A 23358-nucleotide genomic window follows, 5' to 3' on the forward strand; every position below is an offset into this window, starting at 1 on the left:
GGGACTGCCAATGGGCTATTCAAGTGAAGATGTCTATTGGACCTTTACAGGTGAGAGTCTGCGGCTCAGGAGGGAAGTCAGAGCTAAACTTAGCATCATCAGTACAGAATGATTGAAGTCATTGTGTGGCATCACTGGGGGAAAATGAGAGGGAAAATGTAGAAATACAGAGCTGTCAGGAAAATAGCCTTGGTGAATGCCCCCACTCTAGGAAATGAGAAAACTCAACTCTAGAGGGCTAGAAGAACTGCTAGTGATTTTTTAAAGAACCGGTTGTGTAGCATGCTGGGTGCAAAAGCCAGACTGCAAGGGAATAATAAAGGGAAGGGATGACTTCTGAGAGACCTGATAGCCGCCTTTAAATATTTGAAAGATTGTCATGTAGAAAAGGAAATAGACTTATTTGTTGTTTCCTAAAGGAGCATTAGGAATCGATGTTAATGTTAAAAGATTTGATTTTGATATCAGGAAAAAGCTATTTGCTGTCAAAAACCAAAGTAGGCTACTTTGCAAAAGTATTTAGTTGCTTCTCACTAGAGGGGTGCAGACGAGCTCATGACCCTGTATATTGTATGTTGTGGAAGGAATTGGGTGGGAAGTTGCAGCAGACTACAGCTAAACTTCTTCCAGTTGGTTATTCTTCTGGTTATATCCCAACCAGAGGTTTTACTATTTTTTTAATGCTTATAATAAATGAAGGCTGAAAATGTTTTGTATTCACTATTCATTTCTCCTTTTCTTCAGGTATTTTTTAAGTAATGTTTGCATGAGTAGAGATAAGACACGTGAAAACTACTTGTTGGCATAATTTCAGCACTTAATGTTTCAAAAAATACTTAATATACAATGTTGGAAAAGATAAACATTTATTACCTAAATTTCATAGTATTCCTGATATCCCAGTTCGTGGTGCCATCAGGTTCTTTGGCTTCCTCAGTCTGGAGGTGAGGTAGTCTAGCCAGGCACATATTGTTTGGCTCCTCATTTCTGTGGAACGTTGTTGAACGTTTCTCAGGATGGATGGTCTACTAAGGCTTCTACTCAATAGAGTGTATAGAGCAGCTTAGTCATTGACAGGCAAGGTCAGTCTTGAGCTTCAGACACTATTTATCAGACACTTCATTGAAAGAAAGAGTCTTCAGGGAGGGCGTGCTCAATGACGATTTATCCTGTCTTCCAGAATATTGACATATTTCATTGAGTCAAGCCAGATCAGCCAAGACCTCAGTACCTAGATTACATCTTACTGGCTCCCAGTAGAATTGTGTTTCCAGAATTTTGTTTTGGTCTGATGCCAGTAGCTCAGCCACCGCGTTGTTAATAAGATAAAACCCTGTTTAATACTTTTAGTCTATTATAAATATGTTCTTAAGGGTTCTATTTATTAGCATTCTCAACAGAAGAAATTCCTGTCTGACCTTAATATCAAAACTTCTTTCCTAATCATTTATCTATTCTAATGTCATGGGCAGTGTGAATTGTTTTGTGGGAAGTGTTTCTCTTTTTTAATTTGCTGCAAGAGAGGAGCTAAATTTACACTCCTCCCATAGATAAATACATGTCTTTGTTAATATTTTTATTTAAAATGTCAATGTGGATAGAATATAGAAATGTACAAAAAACAGAAGGTTAATGTATCCTGTAACTCTACTTTCAGTTAAAACTAGTGTTTTGGTATATATACAATTGTTCAGCATCACGTATATGATTATTTTATATTTTTAACTCCAAACCAGGTTATATTAGGCATTGTTTTGCAGCTTATTTCACCTAATATTTGGAACACATCTGCCACATTCCCAAGTCTAAATGACCCTAGTTTGTTACCTCACCTTGATTTGGGCTAAGGTGCCAGCCGTTCTACCCACCATGGCCTTTTTACCATCTGTGCAACTGTCAGCACAGTGAAAAGGCAAATGATGTCTTTACTAACATTATGAAAATAGCTTTGACCTTGTGGACCCCTGAAAAGTTCTCAGGGTCCTTCAGAGGTCTGCAGTTCACAGTCTGAAAACCGCCAACTTAATAGTTTCTGGAGTTTTGTGTCATGCAAAGAAGGACTTTATCTTTGCCACGATTATAAAAATGCCTTCCCTCTAATATTTTCATGTTTATTTCATTTTTTACATTTAAAATTATCTGGAATTTTATTTTTTATACCAGACGTCCGATTGGTTCAACTTTCTAAATGATTAACCTGATATTGCAATACCATTGTATTGCAATCCATTTTTCTCTTTAATTTGAAATGCTATACTTATGGTAATAAGCATTTTTTGCCATATTTATGACCTAAATTTGTTCCTACTCTTATTCTTCTTTTGCTCTACTCATACTCTTTTATTTTTAATTTTATATACTGTATGTGTGTGTCATAAATCTTTAACAACCTAAGATATAAATGCATCAATAAATATGATCCTGGAAGAATACAGTATGTGTTATTTTTAAAGCTGGAGATGTTGGTAATTTGTATATGTTGGCAAGCTTATAATTTATAACTGTTGTTCTTTATCATCATCATCATAAATATTTCTAGGTCGGTGATGACAAAACTGTGAAGCAGTGGAAAATGGATGGACCAGGCTTTGGAGAAGAAGAAGAACCATTGCATACAATATTAGGAAAGGTACATACTTTGTCTATTAAGATTCTTCTCTTTTACTTAAAATTATTTTATAATTTTAATTTCAATAAAAGAGGTAAAAAAGAAAGATTTTAGGTTGTAATAATTGACCTAATTTAAGCAATATTTAATGCAATTAAGGTCTTTTGCAGCCAAAGAATTTGAACAGTTCTTCATTGTTCATTGTTATAGAGTTCTATTTCTGTTTTTAGCTAGAGGATGCAATAAAACATTTCCTATAGCAAGGCCATGAGGAGAAGTCTATAAGGTAAAACATTAGAAAAAAATAGCACTTCGGCTTCTATCTGACTTTTATCATCATAGATCTTAGACAAAGCTCAGAATTTCTTTCTTGAAAGAATCCTTTAGGAAATGAAGAAATGTAATAAGATGATGCTTTTTGTATAAATCCCATATATGTTTCTTACATTATTCTGCAAATCAGATGATATGGTTTAGTTATATTTTAAGTATAAATCAGAATGTTTGGCCTACCCATGCTTTAGACTGCTTACATTTTGATATTAAGCGAAATTCAAAAATTAGATTTAATCTTTAAATGTATGCGTTTTCCAAATCATTTTTTCATTTCAGTATTATAGTTAGTACATATTTAGGGTCTGCTTTTTTGGGTTTCAAAAATTCTAAATGTTCTTAAAGGGTGGGGTATGAGTATGAGAGGGAAATCATTTGCAGGTGGTAAAAAATTAGTAATTCCTAAGGCAAAGTTGGTTTTGTCTTTTTTAGATGTGTTTTCTCTAGGTGTTCCAAAAGACTTTTGAGATACTTAGTCTTACCTCTGTCTCTGTGGTGTTGGTGATTAATTCTTACTGTGGAAAAGTTTGTAGGACTTGCCTTCATGAATAGAAAACAATTAGAAACCTTCTGATGCCATTAAGAGCTCCTAAAAGCTTTAAGTGTTGGCTAAATATTTCCCTTTAATTTACTTTGCAAACATTTTTTTTATCGTATGGTACAAAAGCAGACTATAATCTGGACCTAAATAGGTTAATCACGTATTTTAAGTGAATAATATCAAATTTATGAGATTTTGTTGCTTTTAACAAAATTAGCAATCGCCTTCACCAATTTTATTTCTCCCTTTAAATTTTAATTCAGTTGTTAGTATCTGTGTTTCTGCCCTGGGAATCAGTACTTCATGTGTTAAATGTTGAAGGAAGGTTTTTAGAAATTGCCTTTGCATTTCATTAGTTGGTTCCAAGATCCTTCACTACCCAATGATGATTTAAAAATTACGTCATGGGCTGGCCCGGTGACATAGTGGTTAAGTTCGCGCACTCTGCTTCAGCAGCCTGGGTTTCGTGGGTTTGGATCCCTGGTGGAGACTGCTCATCAAGCCGTGGGTGGCATCCTACATACAAAATAGAGGAAGATTGGCTCTGAGCTAACATCTATAGCCAATCTCCCTCACCAAAAAAAATAACAACATACAAAATAAAAATAAAAATTACTTCAATGACATGTATTCAGACTTAATTAAATGCATCCCATGTTACCATTTTTCTTTATTCCCACAGTGTGTAATAAGAAACATCACTCGTTATAGTGCTGTTTTCTCCTTTAAGAAACGGCTTCAAAGAAGTTTCTTTGTGAATGAGATTTTTTTCAAAAAAAAATGAGAATGGAGATAAATATATTTGAAATATCATCCTGTAGATTTGAAATAGTAATGAAAAGACCCGTCTATAACAACCTCTTTGCTTTCAAAGACAGTGTACACAGGAATTGATCATCACTGGAAAGAAGCTGTTTTTGCCACATGTGGACAGCAAGTAGACATTTGGGATGAACAAAGAACCAATCCTATATGTTCAATGACCTGGGGATTTGACAGTATAAGTAGTGTTAAATTTAACCCAATTGAGGTAATGTTCCTTTTTGAAATATTTTCTGCTTATTGTTTCCTTATTATTTAATAACTTCAGTTCTGTTTAGGAAACTTTTGAATGTGATATAAGAATTTTCTGAGTTTTAATGGTGTTCTGGCATTTGGTCAGTTTTCCAAATTATATCTGAGTTCTGATACCCTTGGTCAAATCTCGACGTACTTGCCCACAGTTTAGTCGCATATTCCAGTGTTAAGCACCGTTAGAGGAGGGTGTGGGCATGTGCTCCTGGGGGTGGAATTGAAGCAAACACTGTGCTGTGAAACTTCAGTTTTACTCGTGCCTTCAACACTCATGTTCCTCAGATTACATCATTGTATCTTTAGGAAAAAGTTAATTTTTCTTAACTCTCCTGGAGGTCAAAAGGATCACTGAGCATTGTTTTCTCTAGTTATTTGTAAGTGACAGGGGCACCAATGCTTCATAATAATATGCATGATTATTATTGTACCACATGATAATTAGTTACAGTTACGTTTTTCTTTGCTCAGAAGTCTGAATTGTGATTCCTAATTCTTTCCAAGTCTAAGGGGAGAGTTGGAGATTGGCCACTAGTTATCATTTATTTAGGTCTGAACTTAGGAAAGGAGGCTGCCCCAAAGGCTAAGCTAGCCCTTGACCTCCAGATCTTTCCCTGATCTTTTTCTTTTTTTAATAATGATAGGTGAACTCATTGCTCAGAAGACTCCATAAGGATGTCTTTTCCTGCAGAAAGAAAGGGTAATTTTGCTGCTTTTAGATTTTGCTGATTTTGGAAGTTATTAGGAGAGTATCATGTTAGATGGTATAAAAGAAAGTCTTGCTATGCAAGTTTTATGCTCTCAGACCTAAGCTGATAAACGGAGGGAAGAAAGGCCAAAGGAGCAGGGTATAGAAATAGTGGGGTGTATTGGAACATCTGTGCTGCAGTGCCGTGTAAGCTTGGCCTTGTGGCCCTGCTGAGAAGTCAGTCAGAAGACCCCCTTCCTGCCCCCAGCACACTCCTGCATACACACTTCTGGGAGAGGCTGCAGGTCTAGAGCAGGGGTTGGCAAACTACCGCTGTGAGCCCACTGCCTGGTTTTTATAAGTAAAGTTTTCCTGGAACACAGCTGTGGCCTTTTGCTACGTATTGTTGGTAGCTGCCTTTGCACTACAACTTTAGAGTTGAGTAAACACTATAGAGACCATATGGCCCTCAAAGTCTAAAATACTTAGTCTCAGTCCCTTTATGGAAGAAGTGTGCTGATCCCTGGTCTGGAGTATCTATCTCTACTATATCTTCCTCACTCCATCCTCCATCTCCTTTCCCTGTGTCCCCCTTGGTTGTCAGAGTAAGGTGAGGCATGAAAGGGCAAGCCGGCTTTGCAGCGCTGGGCCAAGGTGACGCTAGGCTACAAACAAGCGCTTTGTGGGAACATTTTATGTCCTCCTTGGTGTGGAGCTAAGCTGGAACTGTATTTCCTGCCAGTGTGCCTTTGCACATGCCTTTGACCTTATACAAGTCACACTTTCTCTCTGTATTTGTTTATTTTTAAAATGAGATTAATTATGTCTTTCAGTGTACTTCATAGGTTTGTTGTGAGTGTGAAATGTGATAATATATGTGCATATTTTTAAAAGGTGCTACCCAAATTTAAGATGATGATGTTATTACTATTTAAAAACAAAACAGAAGGAACAGATATTTATTCCTACCTCTCTGAGGAATAAACAAAATCTTTTGCTTCTCTATTTTGATGATACCTGTGTCAAAAGCACTGATGGCCAATTTTAAAATAATAGTTAATGATTAGTGATGACCAAGAGACCAAGTTTTTCAGATTTGCCTGTGTAACAACTGTATTTGTTCAGCTGTTTTTTTTTAACCTTAGGAACTGACTTAGTGGTAAAAACAAATGGTGCGTATATCTCTTATCCTGTGTTAAACTTAATAGAAAGGGTGTGTTGCTGTGAACAAATGGAGTGTATTTGTCTCCTCTAATCATTAATAATTAATTTTCTGTTAAAATATTGAAGCCTAGAATTCTGATAAAGCCAAAAGTTTATGCTGAGCATTGCCACATTTTTTAGTGTGAAAAGTCAGCTTTCAGTCTATGTAGAATTTTTTGCTTTGCTCAGATCAAAGTCTTTATTTTTAGAAATGGAACCTGGTCAGACCTTGAGGTGACATAATGAGAAACTAAGAAAGGTTGAGAGGAGTCACTAACTAGGGGAAAGTGTCAGGAAGTGATTCCAAAAGGAAAGTGTTGGAAAGGACTGAGAAGAGATCACAGTTGTAGTGTTAGCTGGATGATGTTTTATTTGAACTTTGTACACGTGTGTTCACACAAGAGTTAGCTGGCCATACAGCTACTTAGTAGATAACTCTTCTTGTTCCTCCTATATTTGCAGTAGGAAGTAATTAGTAGGGAGAAGCCAAGAGTTAGAGTCAGGAACCAAGAGTGAGGAGAAACGGTGCTACAAAGGGTGGGATTCAGGGCCCCGCTGGTAGCTAGAGGGCTTATTTTCAAGTAATGCCAAGGGTTATGTGAGTACCGTGCCCATTTATAACTGACTTTACAAATAAATATTTGAAACATCTTAAAGCTGTTAGACAAAAAGCAGGCCTAATTTATACAGAGTTAATAAACAGGAAGAAATGTTTAACTACTAATAAAGTAACAGTTTCTATAATTAGGAAATATTGCCATACAGATAGTAACTTTTAAATGGTGCTACCTAATGCCGCTCAGTTGCAGTAAAATTGGCATATTCCCACATTGCAGGGTATATTGGTACAGCTCTTTGGAAAACAGTTAGCCCTGGATAGCAAAGGCCACAAATTTGTTCACACTTTCCGATTTGGTAATGCCACTACTGAAATTTTATCCTTGGAAAAAGAAGAGAAAAATGTATGAAAGTGTTTATTAAAGTGATATTTATAATACTGAAAAACAGAAAACAGGTCTGAGTTGAAAAATGGTGAAGTAAAGTATATTCTGTTATAAATAGAACACAATTATCTGTACATTGTTGTCACTGGCATCTAAAATATGCCCATGGGGATTTAACAATGAAAATGCTTGACCTAGGTTGCTGAGGTTGTGATTCATTGTACCCTCTTAAAATGGATTTTAAGTCATACCTTTGCATCTTAAACATAAACATTAAGGGTAATTAAATCATTTGTTCACTGAGTGGACATGGTTTGCTGCCAAGCCTGGCTTTTAACTTGTGATTCTTATACTTATTTTTAGACATTTCTCTTGGGAAGTTGTGCTTCTGACAGGAATATAGTGCTGTATGATATGAGGCAAGCTACTCCTCTGAAAAAGGTGAGTTTCAATTTCTCTTCTGCTTTGTACAATTGTTGATTCAGTCCTTTGTAAATCAAGTGACTGAAAATATGGAGCACATGTTTTTTCAGAATTAAATTTTTTTTCATGGAGATATTCTTAGAACCCAAAGTGATCACAGTGGCCTTCTCTCAGCTCCTTGGTGCTTTTTAGAGACCTTTACGTTTCCACTAGGTACTGTATGTAGTCGTCTTTGTGTCTTTCATAATGCCAGTAAATTTTAGGCATCTAGTTAGTACTTATTGAATTGAAAGTTTTTGAATTAAAAGTATAGTCATGCGCTGCATAAAGGTGTTTCAGTTGACAATTGACTGCATATACGGCAGTGGTCCCATAAAATTGGTACCATATAGCCTAGGTACGTAGTAGGCTGTGCCATCTAGGTTTGTGTAAGTGCACTCTGTGATGTTTGCACAACGATGAAATTGCCTGATACTTGTCTCAGAATGTATCCCCATTATTAAGTGACCTATGATTGTGTTGCATTCCATTATTTCAGGCCTCGTGATTATCATATGACATGTACAGTATTTTATTCTGGAAAGTTTTGTAACTTATTCACATAAGCAGCTTTATTTGTTTAGTTCTGTGCTGATGGGTACTAGTTTGACGTTTTGTTTAGACAAACACTATGCTGTTCAAGGTGACGGATTTCCCAATAGTTCTAAGGCAGTCATTCCAGGACTTACATAGGAAAGCTAATAGCGCTTTCAGCTGACTCTAAAGAGGGAGAGAAATATTGTTGGTAAAGAGAGGAGTACCATTATAAAGAAAAGAGTATAAAGTTGATTTCGAGTGTTAGAATTCTGAGTACAGAAAGGGCTAGACATCATTCATGTACCACAAGTCTATGGTCATAGTCCACATGTGAAAGAAATGCTTTTAATATTTTTGTTGTTTCTAAATCAAATAACATGTAATAAATTCAGAAATATTAGAAGCAGAGTATATTCACTGAAGTTTGAACTAGATAAATGGGATAATCTTTCCAGTTTATGATAATACTTTGGAAAGATTATCACACTCATTCATGTGATCATAGTGGGAGGATCCTATGTGAACTTCAATGTTAGACTTGAAGCAGGTAACCTAATTTGTATTTCTCCTGTCAATGGTGAATTAATAACTACCTTGCAGCACATTGGGGAGAATTCAACATGATACTTTAAGCATTTAGCAGAATGCTAACATGAAGTACTAGTTTAATAAATAATAGTTTCTGGCCCCTCCACCCCTCCGTTCTCAATTTTTAATGACACTCCATTACTTTTAGGGTGAAGAAAAGAATTGTAACCTGCCTGACTTTCAAGGCCCTCCAAAATCTGGTCCCAATTTGTATTACATTTATTTATTTGTTTCAGTCAGTGAGGTCACATTTAAGTATGGTTTATCACACGCAAGTCACCTAGATGGATGCAGAGATGCTATTTTTTATTATTTCTTTGTTCTGTCTACTAGACTGTCAGTGTTTCTTCTATCTTTTCTTCCCTCAATATAGTGGTTGTCAATCAGGGGTTGTCTTCTCCCACCAAGTGTATTTTTGGGAATGTGGGCAGGGCGTTTTAGAGACAAGTACTGGCATTTAATGGGCAGGTGCCTGAGAGTCTAAACATCCTACAGTGGACAGTCACACACAACAAAAGACTATCCTACCCAAAATGTTCCTTTTTTTTTAATTGAGTTCATAATTTAATTGAGTTTACATCAATGTGAGATTTCAGTTGTACGTTATTTCTTGACTGTCAACACATAAATGCTCCCCTGCCCCCCTCCCCCATGCCCACTCTCTACTCCCCCTTACTCTGGTAACCACTGAATTGTCTTCTTTGTCCCAGTACTTGTTTATATTCCACATATGAGTGAAATTATCTGGTGTCTGTCTTTCTCAGTCTGGCTTATTTCGCTTAGCATAATTCCCGCCAGGTCCTTCCATGTTGTTGCAAATGGGATGAATTTGCCTTTTTTTGTGGCTGAGTAGTGTACCACATCTTCTTTGTCCAGTCATCAGTCGATGGGCACTTGGGTTGCTTCCATGTCTTGGCTAATGTGAATAGTGCTGCAATGAATATAGGGGTACACATGTTACTTTGGATTGTTGGTTTCAAGTAGTTTGTGTAGAGACCCAGTAGTGGGATAGCTGGGTCACATGGTAGTTCTATTTTTAGTTTTTTGAGGAATCTCCATACTGTTTTCCGTAGTGGCTGCACCAGTTTGCATTCCCTCCGGCAGTGTATGAGGGTTCCCTTTTCTCCACAGCCTCTCTAACGTTTGTTATTTTTTGTCTTAGGTGATTATAGCCCTTTTAGTAGGCGTCAAGTGGTATCTTAGTGTAGTTTTGATTTTCATTTCCTGATGATTAGTGATGTTGAACATCTTTTCATGTGTTTATTGGCCATCTGTATAGCTTCTTTGGAAAAATGTCTGTTCATATCCTCTGCCCATTTTTTGATCGAGTTGTTTGTTTTTTATCATTCAGTTGTGTGAGTTCCTTATATATTATGGAGATTAACCCCTGGTCAAATTTTTGATTTGCAAATATTTTCTCTCAATTGGTGGATTGTCTCTTTGTTTTGATTCTAGTTTCTTTTGCCTTACAGAAGCTCTTTAGTCTGATGCCCTCCCACTTGTTTATTTTTTCTTTTGTTTCCCTTATCTGAGAAGACATGGTACCAAAATGTTCTTTTTGATAAACACCATAATACACTGGTCCTTTACAGGTCAGCTGAAATCATGCTTGTCTTTTGAAATCTTTCTTCTCTCTGTTAACCCTAAGCTCACCATTAATTTTGCCCCTAATTTGATACTTAATCATTTACTGCTTCATTGTTTATATTTTAACTTTTCTTATATATGTCTCATTTTCCTGACTAAACTATGTTATTCGAGGTCAAGGGACCATTTATTAAGCACTTTTATATTTTTCAATATTTACCACTCTGCCTCTGTATTCAGGAAACAATTATTGATTTTCTTTTCCTGTTCACCAGGTGGAGTACTCTGCACATGATAGTTGTTTACTAAATATTTGCTTAAATTAATGAAAAAAGAAGGAAAGGAAATGAAGTGGGAAATTTATTCATTTTAAAGGGAGTTAATTTCGTAGTAATGGGTTAGTGTATGCTTCTTTTATCAGGTCATCTTAGATATGAGAACAAATACAATTTGTTGGAACCCTATGGAAGCTTTCATTTTTACTGCAGCAAATGAAGATTACAAGTAAGTTTCCCTCTTTTTAAAACCTATTCTATCAGAAATGGCTCAATTGTATAAGTCTTACTAATGAAATATATTTACCTAGGTAGTATTCCTTCATATATGTTAGAAAACTGTCATTTGTTTTGCTGAAAAAAATGTTTTCCAAATTGGAGAAGAGCTTCTCAGAAGAGTATTCTCAGTTTTCAAAATAATATAGACCAGGAAACTATGACCCATGGACCAAATCCTGTCTGCTGCCTGTGTTTGTAAAATTGTATTGGAATATAGCCACACTTGTTTATGTGTTGAATATGGCTGCTTTTGTGCTATGATGCCTGAGTTGAGCAGCTGCAGCAGAGACCGTATGACCCACAAAGCTGAAAATGTTTATTATCTGGCCCTTTACAGAAAAAGTTGGCTGATCTCTGATGTAGACCTATAAATAATGACTGAACCATACGTATTTTAATAGAAACTAAAAATATCTGCCTTCAAAATTTGTAGCTCTTCAGCTGGCTGATAGTCATGTTATCAGTATCACTCTTACTTCAGTAAGACAAAAGAAAAAATGAGTTTCAATCTTTACCTTAATATTTACAATATATTATTCTGTGACTCCACTTAAAGGTGACTTAGCAACCTTATGTTCTTGACCTCAGTGGAGTTTTATGATTCCTTATATATTGCTTTTCACATTGGCTGTCTTGTTTTATCTTTTCCGTATCCCTTTAAGGTGGATAGGACATATATGTCATCCCGTGTTTAAAGATGAGGCTGTTGAAGCAGGAAGTTTTAATCTAGTGAGGAAATAGTGTCATATTCATCTTCTTTTATCCAAAGCATTTATTATAGTGCTATGCATATAGTAGATTCTTAGTACACGTTTTTTTGAGAAGGTAGAAGTTTGTTGTTGGATTGAACTTTATATCTTCTGTATCTAACTTCTGTGTTCCACTGCTATTTATGAAAGTATAAATTAGCTCAGAAATAGGATTTATTACATGATGTTTTAGTGGTACCAACTAGAAACATCTATTATGACTTTCTGTACTAGAAAGAAGCTCAGTTGGATTCTCATTAACTAGCAGTACCAAGCCAAAATAATTGAAACCCTTTTAGCCTTTATTGACATTTTGAAATGAAATGGACTTATTCAAGTTAAAGGCAATAAAAGAATGTCCTGCTGACCAACCTTATTAAGGTTTCTGAAGTTTGTTCTAATTATCTATTTTGGCAAGATATCTTTTCTTACAGTATCTCTGGAGTTTCTCGTTTCTTGCCTTGGGAAGAATTACATATGACACCTGAAACAAAGAGCATGTCTTTTATAAGGAGTAACGATTAGATAGAGTGCCATAATTATTCTTACTTGAAAGTGATCTTGCTGTGGTATCCTTTTTCTATATTTTTAATATTTTCCTTCTTTTATTAGCCTTTAAATAGTCTAATCATTATGAATTAGAAACACAAGTTCAAGTCTTGACCCAGCCAGTAACTACTGTAGAAATTTGGACAAGTCATGTGAACTAGCTCTGTGCCATAGTTTCATTATCTGTAAGAGAGTTGGAATAGATGATCCCTAAAAAATCCTCTGTTGAAACTTTGTTTATGTAAACATTTTCCATCCAGATGGCTTGATTAGCTTGGAATTGGAATAAATTTTTAAACTTATTCTCATGTAGAAATTAAAACACTGTATTAAAAAACCAGATTTTTAGAGCTAGACCTGATGGCCTAGTGGTTAAAGTTTGGTGTGCTCCGCTTCAGCAGCCCAGCTGTGGTTCCTGGCTGCAGAACCACACCACTCATCTGTCAGTAGCCATGCTGTGACAGCAACTTACGTAGAAGAACTAGAATGGCTTACAACTAGAATATACAACCATGTACTAGGGCTTTGGAGAGGAGAAAAAGAGAAGAGGATTGGCAGCAGATGTTAGCTGAGGGTGAATTTTTCTCTCCAAAAAACCCCAAAACCCCCCAGATTCTTAAAAAACAAAACAAACCTAGTTGAGAACCAGTGCTCTAGAGAGGGACTATAAAGCAGTTGTCAAGTCAGAGATTTAACCTCAAAGATCAGTATGGCCTTGGCTGAGAGTCCTGTGGTATGTTGGAAGATTTTTAGAAAGAAGAGTGAGTTCTCTCTTGATGAGAATTTCGTGGTGTTTGGGGTATTTTATCATTAGCATCAGTGACCTTTTGTAGTAATAGTATTAAAAAATACTCTTTTTGAAGTGTTACTTTTTTAAACGTTTTATTTTGAAATAATTTTAGGCTTACTAAAAAGCTGCGAAAATAGTACCTGTCAGCCAACTTCCCCTAATGTTAATGTCTTACATAACGAAAGTTTAATTAGCAAAACCAAGAAATTAACATTGGTACACTACTGTTAGCTAAACCACAGACTTTATTCCATCACCAGTCTTTCCGCTAATGTTCTTTTTCTGTTCTAGGATCCAATGCAGGATCCCACGTTGCATTTGATTGTGATGTCTCCTTAGTTTGCTCAGTCTGTGACTGTTCCTCAGTCTTCCCTTGTCTTTCATGACCTTAGCACTTTTGGAAAGGATTTAACTTGTTAATTATTTTGTAAACTGCCCTTAATTTGGGCTTAAGTGACATTTTCGTATTATTAGATTGAAGTTATGCATTTTTGGCAAAAATACCACAGAACTGATAAGTCCTTTTTGACACATCAGATCTGGTACATGACGTCAACATGTTTTATTACTGATGATGTTAACCTTGATCACTTAGTTAAAGTGGTATCTGCAAGGTTTCTCCACTTAAAGTTAGTTTTTTCATTTTGTAATTAATACACGTCCTTCAGGAGGTACTTTAAAATTATGTAGATATCCTGTTTCTCCTCAAACTTTTTCTCACTATTTCTATCATCCTGACGTGTTTTGATGTTGGGAACTTCATCCCAGTAATGTTTTGTTACTATTGTCCACTGTCCGTGTTGGATCATTTGAAGCACTATTCTTTTGACTGTTGATTAAGAATTTTTAAACCTTGAAAATCTTGAAGTTGTTATCTTTACCAGCTGTGCACAAAGTATAGTTTTCTAATTTTAGTACACCCTTTGAAAAGCTATGCTCACTGTTATATATCACTAATGGGAGTATAAATTAGTGCAACTTTGTTGGAAATGATTTGTCAATTCAAAAGCCTTAAAAATGCTCGTGCCTTTGGACTTAATAATCCTACGTGTAAGAATCTCTCCAGATCTAATTGAATCTGTCCTGCTCAATTAAAGATTAAATGTCAAAAATTCAAATATCAATTTCATTTAACAATTATTTATAATTATAAAGTTTCCAATTTTTTATTAATGAATAATTTTATTTAAAGAAATTCTAAGTTGTTAATTTATATTTAAATGTAGCCATTAAAATATTTTGAAAGATTATTTAATGGATAAATACTCATGCTACATGAGATAGCAGAATACAGAGCTTTATACAGTATTATCTCAATTTTATTAAAAGTATGTATTTAAATAGCATGGTGAAAAGATTAGAGATAATTACACTGCACTAACTGACTTCCTCTGGGAAGTGGAATTAAAGGTGAGTTTTGTACTCTTTGTACTTTTCTGAAATTTCCACATTTTCTAACAATGAGATTTATAAGGATGAAGGTATGTGAGTGTAATCTTAAGGAATAATAAAAGCTGTTGATATTTTTCCCTGTCCCCTACCTGCCATGTAAAGAATTGAGCTGTTTATTTACATGTGCGTTACTTAGCCAGTGGTCTTACTTTCACTAGTGTTTTAGTACTGCCGGTACTTCTTTGTAGAAATTTGTACCAAATAATTAAAACTCCTTTTACAGCTTGTATACTTTTGATATGCGTGCACTGGACACTCCTGTAATGGTACATATGGATCATGTGTCTGCCGTGCTTGATGTGGATTACTCTCCCACCGGGAAAGAGTTTGTGTCTGCTAGTTTTGATAAATCTATTCGCATCTTTCCTGTGGACAAAGGTAGAAGCAGGTATGTTACTACCAGTAAACCATTTGTTTTTATTTGATTTTTCCTTGTTTTGATCATGATTATCTTTTTTGAAAGGTTGTTTGGTTGTGTGTATATGATGGGCTCACACCCAGGCATTGTGACTTGAGTACCAACTTCTACTGTATCATCTAGGGGCAAAACATCAGCCTACTGGGCAGTTTCTTTCACTGAACAGGATATTATCTTTATATAGTTCATTGATAAAAAATTTTAGTGTTTGCCTTGGGGAAAAACCTTTTATTTTAGAATTATTTTTAAGTGTTTTATAGTAAACCTTTTTTAATAAAGACTATTTTTTTAGGACAGTTTCAGGTTTACAACAAAATTGAGAGGAAGGTACAGAGATTTCCCATATATCTGCACCTACACATGCATAGCCTCTCCACTTATCAACATCACTCACCAGAATGGTACATTTATTGGCAAAGAGGAACCAGCATTGACACATCATAATCACCCAAAATCCAGTTTACCTTAGGGTTCACTCTTGGTACTGTATGTTTTATGGGTTTGAACAAATATATAATGACATGTATCCATCATGATAATTTCATAGAGTATTTTCACTGCTCTAAAATATGGTAAACTTTTAATTTGATAATGAAGAACTTAAATTTTACCCTAATATAATTTAAGAGCAATTAATAACAATAATACCTTACATTTGTTATTTCTTATTCAAATTCAGCTCTTATACACTAAGGCAAAGATTAGAAAAATAACAGTTTAAATTGTCAGGACCGTTTAATCAGCTGTCCCATTCTCTTTTTCTGTGTCTCTCATTCTATAAGCACATTGAGTGTAATTCTAGTGTTTAAGACGTGTGTTTTGTACAGCTTGGCTCTCTACTACGTCTTATACGTTATTGAATGTTATATATCTATATAGTATTATATCATCTATAATTCTATTGAGGTGGTTTACCGAAAACTGGCATTTTAAGGTTTTCAGGGTAATTTTGATTGCATTTGATTTTTTACTTTACAGGCTGACTTTAAAACCTAATTCTTGTGTAAGATATAGCCCCTTGTATATTGTACTATGGTTTACAGAAGATTTTCATACGCATTCTTCTTGTTCCTTAGTAAGGCATCATATGTGTTCCTGGAAGCATATTCAAAGCAAATCCAAGTAAACTGAGGAAGTTTTCCTGTAAAACTAAAATACAATATAAATATATGTGAACAACACATGCATGCATATGCATATATCTACGCATACTTAATTGAATGGCATGGTCTTACTTGATGGAAGTATAGTTCATTGGGGAGAAGATGGATTTGGTGAAAGATAACAGGGAATGATTGGTGGTAGTAGAAAAGGAAAGGAGACAAGTGAGTACAATCAGGGAAAGGAAAGAACAGAGAACCTATATACTGAGGGTGGGAGGTGATGGTCTGTGCTAGACAACAACAGTGTGGAGCTGGTAAAGCAGTTTACCCAGCTTCATAAAGATTGATGGTAACAGGGAAATTTTCTGGGACCCTTTCTTCACTTAAAAAAAGATCTAGAGGGGCAGGTCCCATGGCTGAGTGGTTAAGTTCGCGCTCTCTGCTGCAGGCGGCCCAGTGTTTCGTTGGTTTGAATCCTGGGTGCGGACATGGGGCTGCTCATCAAACCACGCTGAGGCAGCGTCCCACATGCCACAACTAGAAGGATCCACAGTGAAGAATATACAGCTATGTACTGGGGCGCTTTGGAGAGAAAAAGGAAAAATAAAATAAAATAAAATAAAAATCTAGAGAACATACAGTTGGGTGGTGTAAGTACAACAGGGTGGAGAAATCTCACCAGTTTAGTGCAATGATGAGAATTTTGATCATTACTCTGAATGATAACTAGCCTGGCTTCTACAGTGCTGAAGGTTTCTGGACCTTCTCACAGAATGATGTTTGCTTTCAAAGGCACATCGTGTCCTTCTCCTGACTCACTGGCTTTCTGTTCCACAGGGCCAGGACTGGGGTGCCTCTAAGTGAGGTGCCTAGGGTGCGAAATTCAAGGAGTTATTCATCTCAAGGTTGTGCAAATGCCAACCCTGCATCTGCACCACCATGAGAGTGAGTGCCTCCTTAAAGTTTATGCTGTAGGCACTTCATTTGCCTCACCCCTGTCCCAGCCCTGTATTCACAACCAGAAGATTTCAGACAGAGCCTCTTCCTTAGAGTCAGTCAACTTATCAATACCATTTTTGGTCATAGCCAGTCTGTCTGTCTGACTCTTTGGTGTTTTTACTTGTGATAGTTGCATCTTTCTGCCCTCTAATGTGAAGAAGCACTGTAAATTCCTAAACCTTCATTAATTGCTAGCAAATAATTATCATCACTGTGTATCTGATTTAAAAGGTGTTTAGGGCTGGCCCCGTGGCTGAGTGGTTAAATTCGCGCGCTCTGCTGCAGGCGGCCCAGTGTTTCGTTGGTTCGAATCCTGGGCGCAGACATGGCACTGCTCATCAAACCACGCTGAGGCAGCGTCCCACATATCACAACTAGAAGGACCCACAATGAAGAATATACAACTATGTACCAGGGGGCTTTGGGGAGAAAAAGGAAAATAAAAAAAAGTAAAATCTTTAAAAGGTGTTTAAATCAAAAGCATACTGACTGGAGTGTTCTGATGACTTAGATCTTCATTCCATCATCTCCACTGTAGAACTCCTGGTGCTGATTCCTGTTTGGCTGTTGCAACTAACTTGATATTCGCCCGTCATGAATGGTTGGGGTTATTGAGTCATGCCCAAGTCAAGGCTGATAGTTTCTATTCTTCTCACCTCTCTGGGAAATATTAAGAATCAAGAGAATGTGGCCCTCCATCATTTCTTGGCAGTAGAACCTTCAAAGGTAGTAGGACAATACTTTTCTAACATGATACAGAAGCAGACACAAAGAATGGGAAAAAAACAAATAAAGATTAAGAGAAATGGAATGTTTAGGCACCTGTGTTCTCAAGGGCCCAGCAGATTAGTTCAAGCTGAATTATTCCAAAGCCAATGTGGGCAACTTAATGCAAGTCTAGCTAAAAAGCTCAAATTTATTCCAGAATTGTATGAAGTGAGGAGTTCTTACACCCCATTTCTGGGGAATTATCTCCTGGCGTCATTTGGAGGTTTGTAATGACGATCTTAATGTGTTACTGCCCTTTGGGTTTAGATATAAGTGTGTTCCCTCTGACCTTTGCCTTCATCAGCTTGAAAGCTAGTTCTGGTTTGTTTCTGTGGTCTGCTCGAGTTTCCTATCATTACAAACATCAAATAACGTAGACAGTGCTTTGATTGATCTGTAGTTTAAAAATGTTTTCCTTTGAAAGACCTTAAAATGGTTAAAGTCTATTTTTAAAGTAAATTTTGAGTAGATTTTTAAAAACTACCGTTAAATCAGTATTTGAAAGTAAGCTGTTGGGATTTCATTCAATATTTACTAAGCAAACAAGTAAATAAATTGCATTCACATGGAACAGTTAGTTTATTTTGACTATGTATATAAAGAATTTAAGATTTAAGATGTATTTATCTCCAAATAGTATAACTTGTAGTGAACTTTATGTAGCCATCACTCGTGTAAGCATAAATGTATCTAGAAGGTTAGAGCTCTGCGTAGTTTACCATTAAGGAAGATTCTGAGTTGTTTAAGTGACTAATCTGTTGGGTTTGATGGGTTTAATACATGAACAGGTGATTTTTAATGGTTACCAAAGCCTGATTGAATTTCCTAGTATTTAAATTTGTTATGTTGCTATGGGAAAAAAGAGGTCTTTACGTAGGTAGAGATTATAAGAATTGAGGCATGAAAAGCAGAGCATTGAGAGGAAAAGAAAAAGCAGTCTTTGTCTCATCTGCTTTTCATTTTAACAGGGTATTTCTAAGCATCTTCCTTTTAGAAATAAATTTCTCATGATTTATCTACATGTTCATTCAAGAGCTCAAAACATATGTATTAGAAACAGCGTAAAAGCCTGGTTTTGTGAGTGTCCTTCAGAGATTTGTTCTGTAGATGCAAATCCTCTTTGATTTGGTCGTCATCTGTGGGTTTGCTGTTAGTGGGCAGAGTTTGTGGAGTTTGTTTTCTTTCCCTCAAGCAGTCTGCATTTCGAATCATTTAATCCAGATACGGAAAATTTATTTCTCCAGAAGTCTCCTCTTTTTATTTTTTCTGACCTTATCTTTTCCCTTGCTTTTTAATGCTCTTAACACTTCCCAATATAGTATCTTCTGTGAATTCACTTAGCGTGTTTCTCAGCCTTTCCAAGTAGGTATGATATTTGACATCTCCATTTATTAAATGATTCTTAACTCATCAGAACCTTCTATAGCCTTCCCTTTCTCTTCACACATGTAAATCATTAACTCTCACTTCAATTAATTAACCTTTTTAAACAATTTGAACAAAACAGAACTCAGTCATTAGAGTCAACATATGGGGATGTCCTCTTTGAATCTTTGAATGCCATTGCATTTATTTTATTTTCCAGTAAAATGAAAAAGAAAAGTGTGGTGGTTGACCTGAATTGATTTGGAGGGGGAAGGCTTATTAAAAGCAATCCATTTCTTATTGTTACAAAATTACTGCAGCTTCAGCATATTTTATTTGTACTATATGACCTCAGTTATTTGTGAACTTTTCTGGGCTTAGTATATTTATATTGTTTTTCTTACTGGATTGTAACTTCTCTGAGAGCAGGAATTTTTTTAATTCCCCAGCACTTAGCATAGCATCTTGTTGATTTGGTTCAATACAAATATATTTAAATGAATTTGAATTTCTCTTTTAAACTCTCTTAAAACTAAAAATGGCATCCTCATACTTGATAGGCAGTCGTTAAAGAAAATCTGTACCAAAATCCAAAGGGTTTTAACTTTAATTCCTCTTCTTTAGGGAAGTCTATCACACAAAGAGAATGCAACATGTTATCTGTGTAAAATGGACCTCTGACAGCAAGTACATAATGTGTGGCTCTGATGAAATGAACATTCGTCTGTGGAAAGCTAACGCTTCTGAAAAACTGGGTGTGGTAAGAGACCCCATTTTGTTTCATTGTCAAAAAGCTAGTTTCTAATTTTATTGGATATCATTCTATTGTAAAGAGGATTTATTTGAAGTGCTTTAGGTATTTTGATAAAATTGGCATAGTTGTGATAGAAAAAAAGATGCAACAAAACAGACATGGCTATATTTAGATTGACTTTTTTTGTGTCATAGACACCTTCAGAGGCCTTTGTTAATTCAGAGTTTGATAATATTTGAACCTTCTTGATTCTTTGTGTTTTCCTTCAAGTAGGGAGGAGAGAAGATGTAGGGACTAGAAACTTAGAACTCAGAATGCCTATTTCTTCTGTCACAGGAATAGTAATCAGGCAGATCAAAGGCTGCATGTCCCTGTGAAGTCTTTTAATATCAAAGACAGTGAAACACTTACCTTTAACAAAAATACAGAAAGCTTCAGACTTTATGAAAGGTTCCATGAAGATATAACAAATAGTATCATTGGCTGGCTACCTCTGAGTTGTGGAATTATGGTTGATTTTTGTTTTGTTCTTGATGTTTTTCTGAATGTCTCATGTTTTCTTTAATAAACTTATAGAGTGTATCGGAAACAAATATTAAATTTAGGAAGGAAAGGCTTAGTTTGAGGTATTTTCTACTTAGCCTCAGTAGGAAAATCAAGATGATAAACAGTAATTAAAGACAATTCTATTTCAGGTTTAATGATTGCTAAGCATTACACTATGTCTGGGTTTCAGTTCATCATTAAATGTTCTTCTAAATCACATCATCCTTAACATTTGTTACACAAAGCCTAGTAGTTACGGAGTTGAACACTTTTTCTTTTCTGTTTCGGTAATTACTTTCACAGAATAAAAGTTCAAGTGAATAGTTTAGGTGCTTTCTCTTTGTTATTTATGCCTGGGGAAGGTCCAGCCCAGGGGTCCACATAGCCCTGCTCCCTCAGCACTGCTGTTCTTCACTTGGTGGCATCATCTACATTGTAGGCGTGCTGCCTAAAAGGAAATTCAGTGCTCGCAGAGCTGCTATTACTAACATAACCTTGTAAGGGGTAGAATGACATTTGGCCACGTGTCATAAAAGTTTAGTTTGGGAGGGAAAGGGTGCTTCCTAGCTTTGTTATGCTGCAGCAAAACAAAGAACACACCATTCATTAAAATATCAAAATGCACTTTTTCAGCTTACATCACGAGAAAAAGCAGCCAAAGATTATAACCAGAAGTTGAAGGAGAAATTTCAGCATCATCCTCATATAAAACGTATCGCTCGACACCGACATCTCCCTAAGTCTATCTATAGCCAGATTCAGGAACAGCGCATCATGAGAGAAGCTCGTCGGCGGAAGTATGTTTTGGGGCATTTGACTCTATCTCAGTACTCTTTTCTAACTTCCCTCTCTCAGCTCACCAAAAACAAGCAAACAAAAAACCTGCCTTTCAAGGGAATAGTTTATGTGCTGTTGTCACCATTAGAGGTATTTTTGAAGACTTCTCTGGGCTTTTTTCTTTTTCCTGATAAAAGGGGAGCAGTGATCATTTAAGATTGTGAAAATTTCCATTAGAATATATTTAAAGGGCAAACAGTGAAAATGATGTATCAAAACAGGAAAATGCTTCTGTTCATACTAAAAAAACTATTGTGAATAGATAATGTTTGAAAAATGATTTCTAATGTGGCTGGAATTAAGAAAGTATTGTGTGCTTTCCAAATTAAAGAATGCAAAGAACTCGTGCACGTTTCTTAAATAAAAATTTTTCTAATATGCTTCATCATAACATTTGGAATCTAACCTTTTTGCTCTGAAGCAGAGCTCCCCACCACTGCCACCACCGTTTTCCTGCAAAATATTCCCTTTGCAATCCTTGAATTCATGCGAAGTATTATAGAAATTCTAAAACAGGGCTCTTTTTTTTTTTAATTAGACTATATAAACGGTTATTATTTTGCTGCCTCTGGGAAGATAGGGGGTTGAGTCACTGTGGCAGGTTTTTAAACTTAGTAAAGGACATTGATATGTGATAAGAGAAGAAGCTATTAAATAAAGTAACAAAAGTTGATTTCTAGCTACTTTTTACCTAATCACATTGTGAAAGCCTTTTTTTTCAGTTGGTGGTTTTCCAGTGAAAGAAAATGCTTTGTGATTTTTCCCAAAAAGTTTTCTTTGGCTAAGATGATTTCTCGTAAACTTACTTATATCTTGTGTATTTTGTTTTATTTCTAGGGAAGTGAATCGTCTCAAACATAGCAAGCCTGGATCTGTGCCAATTGTGTCAGAGAAGAAGAAACACATAGTGGCAGTTGTGAAATAATATTTGATATTCCTACCAATGCTGATGTATAATTATTTGTTACATTTTAATTTGTAAACTCTAAAAGTACTGGCTCTAGCATAATAAACAGTTCGGTCATATGTATAGAGCTTTATTGTTGTTCATTTTTGCTACCTGAAAAATTGTCTTGAAATAAGGTGGCCTAGTTGATGAGACTATCCATCGTTTTATCCTGATCTGCTTTCTTATTTCATTGACGAATACAGTATTTGCAAACAAGCTTATTTTTTTTGCTGTTAGAAGTTGCAGCTCTACTTCTGCTCTGCACTGTCGTTGTAGACACTGTACCTTTGGATTTACATTTAAGACCAAGCATCTCTTCTGCTGCCTTTGATGTTACTTTGGATAATCGTTGCAGTGGTTCTTCCCAGGATATCACATAGCATGTAGATAAATTATGCCAGAACTTTTTTTAATTGTATTTATTTTGGGGGTTCTATTTATATTTGGCTTTTTGAGACTTTAAAGATGATCAGCCTGCATTTATATAACTTTTATAAATAATGGTAATTTTAATTTATGGTCAAGTGAAGATAATAAAACATCCTTTTTCTCAGCATTATAGCTTTGATCCATTTCTGCTAAATAATTTCTCTTCAATTTCACTAAATTGTAAATAGTTCTGCATGACGCAAGTTTGGTTTTTGTTTTTTAAAATCATCAGCTTAGTAGATTCTATTATTTACATATATGTATATATATAAACCTAAATTTTAGGACATTCTTCATTAAAGAAAAGATTTTAAAAATCCAAAGAAAAAATGTGTCCTTCAAGAATATGTATATTTGTAGTGAAAATGTAAAGAAATGCACATGGATGATAAAGATCAAAATCTGGAGAGTGGGGGGAGGGTACAGTCAGAGTGGGATCCACAGGAGACTAAAACTCTTGTTAAGGTTATTTCTTAAGCTGTGTGTTAGTTCTGTTATTTCATTATAGTTTTCTTAAGGCTAAGAAGAGATCAG

The 23358-nt window shown here is 35.6% G+C and overlaps 1 protein-coding gene across 1 annotated transcript in view; it reads left to right on the forward strand.

The window, feature by feature from the left end:
• The window catches only part of DCAF13 (DDB1 and CUL4 associated factor 13), a 30454-nt gene extending 7300 nt beyond the window's left edge, over positions 1 to 23154 (forward strand). The window contains exons 4-11 of the mRNA XM_014827363.3: positions 2540 to 2629; positions 4357 to 4512; positions 7752 to 7829; positions 10984 to 11066; positions 14880 to 15044; positions 19934 to 20069; positions 21243 to 21406; positions 22284 to 23154. Of these exons, the coding sequence (XP_014682849.1) occupies positions 2540 to 2629; positions 4357 to 4512; positions 7752 to 7829; positions 10984 to 11066; positions 14880 to 15044; positions 19934 to 20069; positions 21243 to 21406; positions 22284 to 22371 (960 nt within the window). The 3' untranslated portion in view covers positions 22372 to 23154. The remainder of the gene's footprint in view (positions 1 to 2539; positions 2630 to 4356; positions 4513 to 7751; positions 7830 to 10983; positions 11067 to 14879; positions 15045 to 19933; positions 20070 to 21242; positions 21407 to 22283) is intronic.
• Positions 23155 to 23358: the final 204 nt, after the last annotated feature.

Source organism: Equus asinus, chromosome 12, assembly GCF_041296235.1.
Source record: "Equus asinus isolate D_3611 breed Donkey chromosome 12, EquAss-T2T_v2, whole genome shotgun sequence".
Classification (NCBI taxonomy): domain Eukaryota; kingdom Metazoa; phylum Chordata; class Mammalia; order Perissodactyla; family Equidae; genus Equus; species Equus asinus.